This window comes from Bombina bombina, chromosome 10 (assembly GCF_027579735.1).
Source record: "Bombina bombina isolate aBomBom1 chromosome 10, aBomBom1.pri, whole genome shotgun sequence".
NCBI classification, from domain to species: Eukaryota; Metazoa; Chordata; class Amphibia; order Anura; family Bombinatoridae; genus Bombina; species Bombina bombina.
Window position 1 is genome coordinate 162923150 of NC_069508.1, and position 16082 is coordinate 162939231.

General features: G+C 39.4%; 1 protein-coding gene across 1 annotated transcript in view; it reads right to left on the minus strand.

The window, feature by feature from the left end:
* The window catches only part of SHISAL2A (shisa like 2A), a 113212-nt gene extending 99705 nt beyond the window's left edge, over positions 1-13507 (minus strand). Inside the window, exon 1 of the mRNA XM_053693999.1 lies at positions 13326-13507. Within this exon, the coding sequence (XP_053549974.1) occupies positions 13326-13507 (182 nt within the window). The remainder of the gene's footprint in view (positions 1-13325) is intronic.
* Positions 13508-16082: the final 2575 nt, after the last annotated feature.

A 16082-nucleotide genomic window follows, 5' to 3' on the forward strand; every position in this document is an offset into this window, starting at 1 on the left:
GAGCCAGGAAGAATACCGCATTCCCTCTTAGTCCAGGCCAGGCTGAGCAAGTGAGCTCCGCCTCCACTGTCACCACGTCATGCGCACCCACATACAATCCCATAGGATAGCAAAAGCTGGGCCAGCCATTTAAGTCATTTATAATTGGTTGATTTAGCCACCCGGCCCTGAGTTCAGTAGAGTGGCCCTAGGGACTCAAAATTCTGCTGCCCTTAAAAATCTTGCACCCTAGGCACCGGCCTCGTTGGCCTATGCCTTAATACGCCCCTGCCCCCACCCCTTCATTCTCTGCAGCAATGCTGGCAGCAGTCATACGTCTATTTCCCAAAGACAACCTCTGGATATGACGCTGCGCACGTGCACTCAATTTCTTTAGTCGATCATGGCAAGGCCTGTTCTGAGTGAAATCTATTCTGTGAAACCGCTGTATTGTCTTGCCCACCGTGCTGCATCTCAGTTTCAGGGTCTTGGCAATCTTCTTATAGCCTAGGCCATCTTTATGTAGAGCAGCAAGTCTTTTTTTCAGATCCTCAGAGAGTTCTTTGCCATGAGGTGCCATGTTGAACTTCCAGTGACAAGTATGAGAGAGTGTGAGAGCGATAACACCAAATTTAACACACCTGCTCCTCATTCACACCTGAGACCTTATAACACTAACGAGTCACATGACACCGGGAAGGGAAAATGGCTAATTGGGACGAATTTAGACATTTCCACTTAGGGGTGTACTCACTTTTGTTGCCAATGGTTTAGACATTAATGGCTGTGTGGAGTTATTTTGAGGGGACAGCAAATTTACACTGTTATACAGGCTGTACACTCACTACTTTACATTGAAGCAAAGTGTCATTTCTTCAGTGTTGTCGCATGAAAAGATGTAATAAAATATTTACAAACATGTGAGGGGTGTACTCACTTTTGTGAGATATTGTATGTACATGATTCATGAAAGTTCCTTCCAGCCTCTCCAGCTTCAACAGTTCCTATGTTATTCTACGTAACGGATTCATTAAAGCTACCCCCACCCTGCCCTGGTTCATCAGTCCCTATGTTATTCTATTTATCTGATTCACTAAATCTCCCTTCAGCCTCTCCATCTTCAACAGTCCTTATGTTATTTCTATGTAGTTTATTTACTAAAGCTCCCTCCAGCCTCTCCAGCTTCAACAGTTCCTATGTTATTCTACGTAACGGATTCACTAAAGCTTCCTCCACTCTGTCCTGCTTCAACAGTCCCTATGTTATTCTATTTATCTGATTCACTAAAGCTCCCTTCAGCCTCTCCATCTTCAACAGTCCTTATGTTATTCTATGTAGTTTATTCACTAAAGCTCCCTCCAGCCTCTACAGCCTCACCAGTTCATATGTTACTATATGTACCTGATTCACTAGATCTCCCTCCAGCTTCATCAGTTCCTATGTTATCCTATGTACCTGATTCACTAAAGCTCCCTGCAGCCTCTCCAGTTCCTATGTTATTCTATGTATTTGATTCACTAAAGCTCCATCAAGCCTCTCCAGCTTCACCAGTTCCTATGTTATTCTATACAGCTGATTCACTAAAGCTCCCTCCAGCCTCTCAAGTTCCTATGTTATTCTATGTACCTGATTCCCTAAAGCTCTCTCCAGCCTCTACAGTTTCACCAGTTCGTATGCTATTCTATGTAACTGATTCACTAAAACTCCCTTGAACTTCTCTGGCTTCACCAGTTCTTATGTTATTCTATGCAGCTGATTCACTAAAGCTTCCTCCAGCCTCTCCAGCTGTATAAGTTAATATGGTATTCTATGCAGCTGACTCAATGAACCCTATAAAGCTCTCTGTTTTAGTGAAGAAGCTGCTTATTATAATGTATAGACTGATTAAGCTTAATACGTTTTCTAGTGTATTTTGCCCTCATGGGTCATTATCTCTTACAGATCACCCCTATAGGCTTAATCCCTTATACAAGTCTTTTCAACCTTAACTAACGTCCATTCACATCCTTTGGTTATGGGCTGTGGGTCTGGGTTTCCTGACAGCAGGCAGATCACTGCTGTTTTAGGCTGACACAAGTGTAGGGTAATGTTGTAATTTACTGTACAGGGAGTTTGATTAGTATGAGCGAACTTAGTAACACAATAAAACTCATTTTGATTATTCTGGTCACAGCAGGAGCCGCCTAATTCTCTTTTAAACGAATTATCCTGCTGCTCCATAAATACACAGAGGGCAGTGCAGTAGTACAGTTTTGTGACTCACAAAGGACACTAGGACAGTGTAAAGACTCTCTTGTCTCAGGTAGCTGGTGCTGCAGAGGAAATGAATAAAATACAGGATACCAAGATATAGAGAGAGAGGTACCAGCAGCAGTAAATAAGGCTCACTTATGCCACGTTTTTATCACTAGTCACAATTAGCAGAGAATCCTGTGTATAATTATGGAAACCCAACAGATTCACAATATATCAGATCAGATACTATCAAGGGAGATAAATGCCAAGTTCTTCCATATTGCTCTCCTAATTCACTAACATTTGGAGAATGCGCTTAAATTTTTTTTTCTTTCATGATTCAGACAGAGCAATTTTAAGCAACTTTCTAATTTACTCCTATTATCAAATTTTCTTCGTTCTCTTGCTATCTTTATTTTAAAAAGCAGGAATCTAAGCTAAGGAGCCGGGCCATTTTTGGTTCAGCACCCTAGATAGCACTTGCTGATTGGTGGCTACATTTAGCCACCAATTAGCAAGCGCAACCCAGGTGCTGAACCACAACTGGGCCGGCTCCTAACCTTACATTCTTGCATTTCAAATAAAGATAGCAAGTGAACAAAGAAAAATTGATAATAGAAGTAAATTAGAAAGTTGCTTAACATTGCTCTGCCACCAATCAGCAAGCACAACCCAGGTGCTGAACCGAAAATTGGCTGGCTCATTCAGTTATTTTATTAAAGGGATACTACACCCACATTTTTTTCTTTCATGATTCAGACAGAGCAATGTTAAGCAACTTTCTAATTTACTTCTATTATCAATTTTTCTTCGTTCACTTGCTATCTTTATTTGAAATGCAAGAATGTAAGGTTAGGAGCCGGCCCAGTTGTGGTTCAGCACCTGGGTTGCGCTTGCTAATTGGTGGCTAAATGTAGCCACCAATCAGCAAGTGCTATCTAGGGTGCTGAACCAAAAATGGCCCGGCTCCTTAGCTTAGATTCCTGCTTTTTAAAATAAAGATAGCAAGAGAACGAAGAAAATTTGATAATAGGAGTAAATTAGAAAGTTGCTTAAAATTGCTCTGTCTGAATCATGAAAGAAAAAAAAAATGGGTTTGTATCCCTTTAATAAAATAACTTACCAATAAGACAGTATTTTCAGGATATAGGTAAACTGAAAATTGTATAACTGAGGCTGCTAAACTGGTGCAGTAGCAAACCCCTTTTGGAAATGTAAGAATACTAGAGAAATTCTTACATTTATCCTTGGGATTAATTAACAAAATCAGTTCACATAGGAAAAAGAACAGATTATATAGAAGTTCTGGTTCTCATTTTCAATTGAAATCTCTTTTTCTATATTTCAGAAATACATTCAGTAAATGTGAGGACAGCCCATAAAGACTTAACCCAATGGGGAAGTGGAATTTAAATGTTGGAATGTAGCTAAAAAGAAACTTCACAAGTCTTATACAGCGCAGTCGAGTACAGGTCACACATCATGTCAGGAGCAGTGATACTGTGTAGTGATACTGTGTAGTGATACTGTGTAGTGATACTGTGTAGTGATATTGTGTAGTAATGTCAGGTGATGTGTGTGCTATAGCATAACTGTACAGTGTAGTGATATTGTGTAGTGATGTCAGGTGATGTGTGTGCTGTAACAATATTGTACAGTGTAGTGATATTGTGTAGTGATGTCAGGTGATGTGTGTGCTGTAGCATTACTGTACAGTGTAGTGATATTGTGTAGTGATGTGTGTGCTGTAGCATTATGTACAGTGTAGTGATATTGTGTAGTAATGTCAGGTGATATGTGTGTTGTAGCATTACTGTACAGTGTAGTGATATTGTGTAGTGATGTGTGTGCTGTAGCATTATTGTACAGTGCAGTGAAAGTCTTTAGTGATGTCAGGTGATGTGTGTACTGTAACAATATTGTACGGTGTAGTGATATTGTGTAGTGATGTGTGTGCTGTAGCATTATGTACAGTGTAGTGATATTGTGTAGTAATGTCAGGTGATGTGTGTGCTGTAGCATTACTGTACAGTCTAGTGATATTGTGTAGTGATGTGTGTGATGTAGCATTACTGTACAGTGTAGTGATATTGTGTAGTGATGTGTGTGCTGGAGGATTATTGTACAGTGTAATGATATTGTGTAGTAATGTCAGGTGATGTGTGTGCTGTAGCATTACTGTACAGTCTAGTGATATTGTGTAGTGATGTGTGTGATGTAGCATTATTGTACAGTGTAGTGATATTGTGTAGTAATATCAGGTGATGTGTGTGCTGTAGCATTACTGTACAGTGTAGTGATATTGTGTAGTGATGTGTGTGATGTAGCGTTACTGTACAGTGTAGTGATATTGTGTAGTGATGTGTGTGCTGTAACAATATTGTACAGTGTAGTGATATTGTGTAGTGATGTCAGGTGATGTGTGTGCTGTAGCATAACTGTACAGTGTAGTGATATTGTGTAGTGATGTCAGGTGATGTGTGTGCTGTAACAATATTGTACAGTGTAGTGATATTGTGTAGTGATGTCAGGTGATGTGTGTGCTGTAGCATTACTGTACAGTGTAGTGATATTGTGTAGTGATGTGTGTGCTGTAGCATTATGTACAGTGTAGTGATATTGTGTAGTAATGTCAGGTGATATGTGTGTTGTAGCATTACTGTACAGTGTAGTGATATTGTGTAGTGATGTGTGTGCTGTAGCATTATTGTACAGTGTAGTGAAAGTCTTTAGTGATGTCAGGTGATGTGTGTACTGTAACAATATTGTACGGTGTAGTGATATTGTGTAGTGATGTGTGTGCTGTAGCATTATGTACAGTGTAGTGATATTGTGTAGTAATGTCAGGTGATGTGTGTGCTGTAGCATTACTGTACAGTCTAGTGATATTTTGTAGTGATGTGTGTGATGTAGCATTACTGTACAGTGTAGTGATATTGTGTAGTGATGTGTGTGCTGGAGGATTATTGTACAGTGTAATGATATTGTGTAGTAATGTCAGGTGATGTGTGTGCTGTAGCATTACTGTACAGTCTAGTGATATTGTGTAGTGATGTGTGTGATGTAGCATTATTGTACAGTGTAGTGATATTGTGTAGTAATATCAGGTGATGTGTGTGCTGTAGCATTACTGTACAGTGTAGTGATATTGTGTAGTGATGTGTGTGATGTAGCGTTACTGTACAGTGTAGTGATATTGTGTAGTGATGTGTGTGCTGTAACAATATTGTACAGTGTAGTGATATTGTGTAGTGATGTCAGGTGATGTGTGTGCTGTAGCATAACTGTACAGTGTAGTGATATTGTGTAGTGATGTCAAGTGATGTGTGTGCTGTAGCATTATTGTACAGTGTAGTGATATTGTGTAGTAATGTCAGGTGATGTGTGTGCTGTAACAATATTGTACGGTGTAGTGATATTGTGTAGTGATGTCAGGTGATGTGTGTGCTGTAGCATTATTGTACAGTCTAGTGATATTGTGTAGTGATGTAGCATTATTGTACAGTGTAGTGATATTGTGTAGTAATGTCAGGTGATGTGTGTGCTGTAGCATTACTGTACAGTGTAGTGATATTGTGTAGTGATGTGTGTGATGTAGCATTACTGTACAGTGTAGTGATATTGTGTAGTGATGTGTGTGCTGTAGCATAACTGTACAGTGTAGTGATATTGTGTAGTGATGTCTGGTGATGTGTGCGCTGTACCATTATTGTACAGTGTAGTGATATTGTGTAGTGATGTCAGGTGATGTGTGCGCTGTACCATTATTGTACTGTGTAGTGGTATTGTGTAGTGATGTCTGGTGATGTGTGTGCTGTAGCATTACTGTACAGTATAGTGATATTGTGTAGTGATGTGTGTGCTGTAGCATTATTGTACAGTGTAGTGAAAGTCTTTAGTGATGTCAGGTGATGTGTGTGCTGTAACAATATTGTACGGTGTAGTGATATTGTGTAGTGATGTCAGGTGATGTGTGTGCTGTAACAATATTGTACGGTGTAGTGATATTGTGTAGTGATGTGTGTGCTGTAGCATTACTGTACAGTGTAGTGATATTGTGTAGTGATGTGTGTGCTGTAGCATTATTGTACAGTGTAGTGATATTGTGTAGTAATGTCAGGTGATGTGTGTGCTGTAGCATAACTGTACAGTGTAGTGATATTGTGTAGTGATGTCAGGTGATGTGTGTGCTGTAGCATAACTGTACAGTGTAGTGATATTGTGTAGTGATGTCAGGTGATGTGTGTGCTGTAACAATATTGTACAGTGTAGTGATATTGTGTAGTGATGTCAGGTGATGTGTGTGCTGTAGCATTACTGTACAGTGTAGTGATATTGTGTAGTGATGTGTGTGCTGTAGCATTATTGTACAGTGTAGTGATATTGTGTAGTAATGTCAGGTGATGTGTGTGCTGTAGCATTACTGTACAGTGTAGTGATATTGTGTAGTGATGTCAGGTGATGTGTGTGCTGTAGCATTACTGTACAGTGTAGTGATATTGTGAAGTGATGTGTGTGCTGTAGCATTATTGTACAGTGTAGTGATATTGTGTAGTTATGTCAGGTGATGTGTGTGCTGTAACAATATTGTACAGTGTAGTGATATTGTGTAGTGATGTGTGTGCTGTAGCATTATTGTACAGTGTAGTGATATTGTGTAGTGATGTCAGGGGATGTGTGTGCTGTAGCATTATTGTACAGTGTAGTGATATTGTGTAGTGATGTCAGGTGATGTGTGTGCTGTAGCATTACTGTACAGTCTAGTGATATTGTGTAGTGATGTGTGTGCTGTAGCATTATTGTACAGTGTAGTGATATTGTGTAGTAATGTCAGGTGATGTGTGTGCTGTAGGATTATTGTACAGTGTAATGATATTGTGTGGTGATATTGTGTAGTGATGTCAGGTGATGTGTGTCCTGTAGCATTATTGTACAGTGTAGTGATATTGTGTAGTGATGTCAGGTGATGTGTGTGCTGTAGCATTACTGTACAGTGTAGTGATATTGTGTAGTGATGTGTGTGCTGTAGCATTATTGTACAGTGTAGTGATATTGTGTAGTGATGTCAGGTGATGTGTGTGCTGTAGCATTATTGTACAGTCTAGTGATGTCAGGTGATGTGTGTGCTGTAGCATTACTGTACAGTCTAGTGATGTCAGGTGATGTGTGTGCTGTAGCATTATTGTACAGTGTAGTGATATTGTGTAGTGATGTCAGGTGATGTGTGGCTTGTAGCATTGTTGTACAGTGTAGTGATATTGTGTAGTGATGTCAGGTGATGTGTGTGCTGTACCATTATTGTACAGTGTAGTGATATTGTGTAGTGATGTCAGGTGATGTGTGTGCTGTAGCATTACTGTACAGTGTAGTGATATTGTGTAGTGATGTCAGGTGATGTGTGTGTTGTAGCATTGTTGTACAGTATAGTGAAAGTCTTTAGTGATGTCAGGTGATGTGTGTGTTGTAGCATTGTTGTACAGTGTAGTGATATTATGTAGTGATATTGTGTAGTGATGTCAGGTGATGTGTGTGTTGTAGCATTTTTGTACAGTGTAGTGATATTGTGTAGTGATGTCAGGTGATGTGTGTGCTGTAGCATTACTGTACAGTGTAGTGATATTGTGTAGTGATGTCAGGTGATGTGTGTGCTGTAGCATTACTGTACAGTGTAGTGATATTGTGTAGTGATGTCAGGTGATGTGTGTGTTGTAACATTATTGTACAGTGTAGTGATATTGTGTAGTGATGTCAGGTGATGTGTGTGCTGTAGCATTACTGTACAGTGTAGTGAAAGTGTTTAGTTATGTCAGGTGATGTGTGTGTTGTAACATTATTGTACAGTGTAGTGATATTGTGTAGTGATGTCAGGTGATGTGTGTGCTGTAGCATTACTGTACAGTGTAGTGAAAGTGTTTAGTTATGTCAGGTGATGTGTGTGTTGTAACAATATTGTACAGTGTAGTGATATTGTGTAGTGATGTGTGTGCTGTAGCATTATTGTACAGTGTAATGATATTGTGTAGTGATGTCAGGTGATGTGTGCTGTAGCATTACTGTACAGTCTAGTGATGTCAGGTGATGTGTGTGCTGTAGCATTATTGTACAGTGTAGTGATATTGTGTAGTGATGTCAGGTTATGTGTGGCTTGTAGCATTGTTGTACAGTGTAGTGATATTGTGTAGTGATGTGTGTGCTGTACCATTATTGTACAGTGTAGTGATATTGTGTAGTGATGTCAGGTGATGTGTGTGCTGTAGCATTATTGTACAGTGTAGTGATATTGTGTAGTGATGTCAGGTGATGTGTGTGCTGTAGCATTACTGTACAGTGTAGTGATATTGTGTAGTGATGTCAGGTGATGTGTGTGTTGTAGCATTGTTGTACAGTGTAGTGAAAGTCTTTAGTGATGTCAGGTGATGTGTGTGTTGTAGCATTGTTGTACAGTGTAGTGATATTATGTAGTGATATTGTGTAGTGATGTCAGGTGATGTGTGTGTTGTAGCATTGTTGTACAGTGTAGTGATATTGTGTAGTGATGTCAGGTGATGTGTGTGCTGTAGCATTACTGTACAGTGTAGTGCTATTGTGTAGTGATGTCAGGTGATGTGTGTGCTGTAGCATTACTGTACAGTGTAGTGATATTGTGTAGTGATGTCAGGTGATGTGTGTGTTGTAGCATTGTTGTACAGTGTAGTGAAAGTCTTTAGTGATGTCAGGTGATGTGTGTGTTGTAACATTATTGTACAGTGTAGTGATATTGTGTAGTGATGTCAGGTGATGTGTGTGCTGTAGCATTACTGTACAGTGTAGTGAAAGTGTTTAGTTATGTCAGGTGATGTGTGTGTTGTAACATTATTGTACAGTGTAGTAATATTGTGTAGTGATGTCAGGTGATGTGTGTGCTGTAGCATTACTGTACAGTGTAGTGAATGTGTTTAGTTATGTCAGGTGATGTGTGTGTTGTAACATTATTGTACAGTGTAGTGATATTGTGTAGTGATGTCAGGTGATGTGTGTGCTGTAGCATTACTGTACAGTGTAGTGAAAGTCTTTAGTGATGTCAGGTGATGTGTGTGTTGTAACAATATTGTACAGTGTAGTGATATTGTGTAGTGATGTGTGTGCTGTAGCATTATTGTACAGTGTAATGATATTGTGTAGTAATGTCAGGTGATGTGTGTGCTGTAGCATTACTGTACAGTGTAGTGATATTGTGTAGTGATGTGTGTCCTGTAGCATTATTGTACAGTGTAATGATATTGTGTAGTGATGTGTGTGCTGTAGCATTATTGTACAGTGTAATGATATTGTGTAGTAATGTCAGGTGATGTGTGTGCTGTAGCATTACTGTACAGTGTAGTGATATTGTGTAGTGATGTGTGTCCTGTAGCATTATTGTACAGTGTAATGATATTGTGTAGTAATGTCAGGTGATGTGTGTGCTGTAGCATTACTGTACAGTGTAGTGATATTGTGTAGTGATGTGTGTGCTGTAGCATTATTGTACAGTGTAATGATATTGTGTAGTAATGTCAGGTGATGTGTGTGCTGTAGCATTATTGTACAGTGTAGTGATATTGTGTAGTGATGTGTGTCCTGTAGCATTATTGTACAGTGTAATGATATTGTGTAGTAATGTCAGGTGATGTGTGTGCTGTAGCATTATTGTACAGTGTAGTGATATTGTGTAGTGATGTCAGGTGATGTGTGTGCTGTAACAATATTGTACAGTGTAATGATATTGTGTAGTGATGTCAGGTGATGTGTGGCTTGTAGCATTGTTGTACAGTGTAGTGATATTGTGTAGTGATGTCAGGTGATGTGTGGCTTGTAGCATTACTGTACAGTCTAGTGATGTCAGGTGATGTGTGTGCTGTAGCATTATTGTACAGTGTAGTGATATTGTGTAGTGATGTCAGGTGATGTGTGGCTTGTAGCATTGTTGTACAGTGTAGTGATATTGTGTAGTGATGTCAGGTGATGTGTGTGCTGTAGCATTACTGTACAGTCTAGTGATATTGTGTAGTGATGTGTGTGCTGTAGCATTATTGTACAGGGTAGTGATATTGTGTAGTGATGTCAGGTGATGTGTGTGCTGTAGCATTACTGTACAGTGTAGTGATATTGTGTAGTGATGTGTGTGCTGGAGGATTATTGTACAGTGTAATGATATTGTGTAGTAATGTCAGGTGATGTGTGTGCTGTAGCATTACTGTACAGTCTAGTGATGTCAGGTGATGTGTGTGCTGTAGCATTATTGTACAGTGTAGTGATATTGTGTAGTGATGTCAGGTGATGTGTGGCTTGTAGCATTGTTGTACAGTGTAGTGATATTGTGTAGTGATGTCAGGTGATGTGTGGCTTGTAGCATTACTGTACAGTCTAGTGATGTCAGGTGATGTGTGTGCTGTAGCATTATTGTACAGTGTAGTGATATTGTGTAGTGATGTCAGGTGATGTGTGGCTTGTAGCATTGTTGTACAGTGTAGTGATATTGTGTAGTGATGTCAGGTGATGTGTGGCTTGTAGCATTACTGTACAGTCTAGTGATGTCAGGTGATGTGTGTGCTGTAGCATTATTGTACAGTGTAGTGATATTGTGTAGTGATGTCAGGTGATGTGTGGCTTGTAGCATTGTTGTACAGTGTAGTGATATTGTGTAGTGATGTCAGGTGATGAGTGTGATGTAGCATTATTGTACAGTGTAGTGATATTGTGTAGTGATATCAGGTGATGTGTGTGCTGTAGCATTATTGTACAGTGTAGTGATATTGTGTAGTGATGTCAGGTGATGTGTGTGCTGTAACAATATTGTACAGTGTAATGATATTGTGTAGTGATGTCAGGTGATGTGTGTGCTGTAGCATTATTGTACGGTGTAGTGATATTATGTAGTGATATTGTGTAGTGATGTCAGGTGATGTGTGTGTTGTAGCATTGTTGTACAGTGTAATGATATTGTGTAGTGATGTCAGGTGATGTGTGTGCTGTAGCATTACTGTACAGTCTAGTGATATTGTGTAGTGATGTGTGTGCTGTAGCATTATTGTACAGGGTAGTGATATTGTGTAGTGATGTCAGGTGATGTGTGTGCTGTAGCATTACTGTACAGTGTAGTGATATTGTGTAGTGATGTGTGTGCTGGAGGATTATTGTACAGTGTAATGATATTGTGTAGTAATGTCAGGTGATGTGTGTGCTGTAGCATTACTGTACAGTCTAGTGATGTCAGGTGATGTGTGTGCTGTAGCATTATTGTACAGTGTAGTGATATTGTGTAGTGATGTCAGGTGATGTGTGGCTTGTAGCATTGTTGTACAGTGTAGTGATATTGTGTAGTGATGTCAGGTGATGTGTGGCTTGTAGCATTACTGTACAGTCTAGTGATGTCAGGTGATGTGTGTGCTGTAGCATTATTGTACAGTGTAGTGATATTGTGTAGTGATGTCAGGTGATGTGTGGCTTGTAGCATTGTTGTACAGTGTAGTGATATTGTGTAGTGATGTCAGGTGATGTGTGGCTTGTAGCATTACTGTACAGTCTAGTGATGTCAGGTGATGTGTGTGCTGTAGCATTATTGTACAGTGTAGTGATATTGTGTAGTGATGTCAGGTGATGTGTGGCTTGTAGCATTGTTGTACAGTGTAGTGATATTGTGTAGTGATGTCAGGTGATGAGTGTGATGTAGCATTATTGTACAGTGTAGTGATATTGTGTAGTGATATCAGGTGATGTGTGTGCTGTAGCATTATTGTACAGTGTAGTGATATTGTGTAGTGATGTCAGGTGATGTGTGTGTTGTAGCATTGTTGTACAGTGTAGTGATATTATGTAGTGATGTCAGGTGATGTGTGTGCTGTAGCATTACTGTACAGTGTAGTGATATTGTGTAGTGATGTCAGGTGATGTGTGTGCTGTACCATTATTGTACAGTGTAGTGATGTCAAGTGATGTGTGTGCTGTAGCATTATTGTACTGTGTAGTGATATTGTGTAGTGATGTCAGGTGATGTGTGTGCTGTAGCATTATTGTACTGTGTAGTGATATTGTGTAGTGATGTCAGGTGATGTGTGTGCTGTAGCATTATAGTACAGTGTAATATTGTGTAGTGATGTCAGGTGATGTGTGTGCTGTACCATTATTGTACAGTGAAGTGATATTGTGTAGTGATGTCAGGTGATGTCAGGGGATGTCAGGTGATGTGTGTGCTGTAGCATTATTGTACAGTGTAGTGATATTGTGTAGTGATGTCAGGTGATGTGTGCGCTGTAACATTATTGTATGATGAAGTAATCTGTGCTGCTTCTGTATAATGCACTGTGGTGTTGTGTGACCTTGTGCTCTCTACATTGTTGTGTTGTGTGACATTGTATAGTTTGTTGTAATTGTATGAGGTGTAGTCTAATCTTTTGCTTGTATATATCCCAGTTATCCTTGCACTCCCTTAATACATTTCCCAAATTACTGCTGAACGGCTATTTCATGTATCCACTACACTTTCTGTAAAGTGCTTCTGTAAATTACATCTGAGCCTGGCACCTTCCAACATCATTGGTTTCTTATTAAATAATATTTCCTCCTGAACTTGATTAAATCCTTTAATACAGATGAAGGTTTGTAGAATATCACATATACCAGCCCTCTACGCTACAATATGTATAATAAAGTCATGAAGTCTTCCCTTCTAAGGTTTGTGTTCAGTCTATATACCCTGTAATATCCTTTTTTTGTGTGTGTTTTCTTTTCCTTTACAAATCTCTAGGACTGAGCTTGGCAGGGGGATACTACAGTATAAAATCTGTGTGTGTGCCAATGAAGGTAATTATCAATAGTGGAGTTAGGGGATTATCATTCCTTCCTGCTTTTCCTATTTACATTTTCACACATTACGTAGAGCACAATATACGTAAAGGCTTACATTTCAAATTGGTGTTCAGTGTTCTAGGTGAGGTCTCATTAGTTACCTACAAGATTTAGTCTCTGGTTTTCTCCAGCTAATTCCCCTTCCTACAGCATCAAGCATCATGCTGGCTTTCACTGCTCTATATGGTTCTTCTGTAACAAACAGCAGCCAGATAGTGGTTTAAAAAGCTGACAATCTACTTGCTTACCTGAGCCACCACATGTAGCTGTGCTCATAGGGAAAGAAGCTGTTGGGGTCATCACAGCAGTATTTTATGTCTTTAAATCCGCAACAGTAAATGGCGCCTGGGTCACTGTCCTCTCCTGGGCAGCTGAAAGCCCTAATCAGGATCTTGTCTGCTGTGGTGTAGCTGGAGCACTCAGTACTCATGATCTGGCAGCCAAGAGGCCAAGGAGAGTCAGGCAGCATGAAGAGGGGAATGGGAAGGTCTAGTAAAGTCAGGCAGCATGAAGAGGAGAACCAGCAGGTCCAGTAAAGTCAGGCAGCATGAAGAGGAGAATCAGGAAGTCCAGTAAAGTCAGGCAGCATGAAGTAGATTACCAGGATGTCCAGTAAAAGTCAAGCGGCATGTAGAGGGAAACTAAGAGGTTAAGTAAAGTCAGGCAGCACCAAGAGGCGAACGAGAAAGCCCAGCAAAGTCAGTTGGCATGAAAAAGGGAACTAGCAGACCAAGGGAACCAGGAGGTCCATTAAGGTCAGGAAGCATGAAGAGAAGAACCAGGAGGTCCAGTAAAGTCTTGCAGCATGAAGAGGGAACCAGGAGATCCAGTAATGTCAGGCAACAGGGAGAAGGGAACAGAAAGCTCCAGTAAAGTTAGACAGCATAAAAATGTGAACTTGGAGGTCCAAAAAAGTTAGGCAGCATGAAGAGAGAAAATGGAAGGTCAATTAAAGTTACAACACATGAAGAGGGGAACCATGAGATCCAGTAAATTCAGGCTGCATGAAGAGAACTGAGAAACCAGAACGGCAGCAGAGACCAGACAACTTGTGCTGAATGTAGAAAGGCCCCAGGAGAATCTAATAATTCAGAATGAAAAGATATTCCAGTAGACCCCAGTGATTCTGATGTGCAGCAGACAGGAGACACTAATTTATCTGACATTTAGAGGATTCAGGCAAGTCAGGTAGCACATGAGTATTAAACAATGTGTGCAGAGGAGAGGATTTAAGTGACTTAGTGACTCCAGGGAGCCAAATAAGTGAGTCAAAGATAAATAAGGAGCCAGGACCCACAGGAGAATCCAGCAGCATCAACAGGGGGTCCGGGAGACACAGGCAGGTCAGCCAGATGGGTGACAGGAGCAGCAGTGTGAGTCCCTGTCTGTCTCTGCAGGCAGCAGTGCAGTGTGTGATCTCCACAGCAGCTCCCTCTGCCTTACAGCTCCACCAGCTGCACTTATACTGCTCACAGCATCCTCTCTCTGTCCTTCTACTGTACCCCTCTATCTCTCTCTGCTCTTTCTATCTCCTCTCCCTCCCATTACACTCTATCCTATAATCAGCTTGTGTCTCCTCCTCATTCTCTCAGTCCCCCTCCACTCAGAGACTCTGTTTATGTTCCCTCTATTCTCTCACTCTTATTCTCTCGCTTTTACTTTATTGTTGTCTTTCCCCACTTAGTGTAACTCAGTCTCCTAAGTTTCTCTATTCCTGTTACCAATCACAATTGTGTAAAACCTTCAAATAAGTAATGATTAGTATAGATACTTTTTGATCACACAAGTGCTAATATTTGTCTAGGAGTATGTACAATACAGTGGTACAATAATGTACAATACAGTGGTACAATGATGTGGTACAATAATGTGGTACAATAATGTAAAATACTGTGGTACAATGATGTATAATACTGTGGTACAATGATGTACAATACTGTGGTGCAATAATGTAAAATACTGTGGTACAATAATGTACAATATTGTGGTACAATAATGTACAATATTATGGTACAATAATGTATAATACTGTGGTACAATAATGTACAATACTGTGGTACAATAATGTACAATACTGTGGTACAATAATGTACAATACTGTGGTACAATAATGTACAATACTCTGGTACAATGATGTACAATACTGTGGTACAATGATGTACAATACTGTGGTACAATGATGTACAATACTGTTGTACAATAATGTAAAATACTGTGGTAAAATAATGTACAATACTGTGGTACAATTATGTACAATACTGTGGTACAGTGATGTACAATACTGTTGTACAATAATGTAAAATACTGTGGTACAATAATGTACAATAATGTGGTACAATATTGTATAATACTGTGGTACAATAATGTACAATACTGTAGTACAATAATGTACAATACTGTGGTATAATTATGTACAATACTGTGGTACAATAATGTACAATACTGTGGTACAATAATGTACAATACTGTGGTACAATATTGTATAATACTGTGGTACAATAATGTACAATACTGTAGTACAATAATGTACAATACTGTGGTACAATGATGCACAATACTGTGGTACAATGATGTACAATACTGTGGTACAATGATGTAAAATACTGTGGTACAATGATGTAAAATACTGTGGTACAATGATGTATAATAGTGTGGTACAATTATGTACAATACTGTGGTACAATGATGTACAATACTGTGGTACAATGATGTACAATACTGTGGTACAATGATGTATAATACTGTGGTACAATGATGTAAAATACTGTGGTACAATGATGTAAAATACTGTGGTACAATGATGTACAATAATGTGTTACAATGATGTAAAATACTATGGTACAATGATGTAAAATACTGTGGTACAATGGTGTACAATAATGTGGTACAATGATGTATAATAGTGAGGTACAATTATTTAAAATACTGTGGTACAATGATGTACAATACTGTGGTACAATTATGTACAATTCTGTGGTACAATGATATAAAATACTGTGGTACAA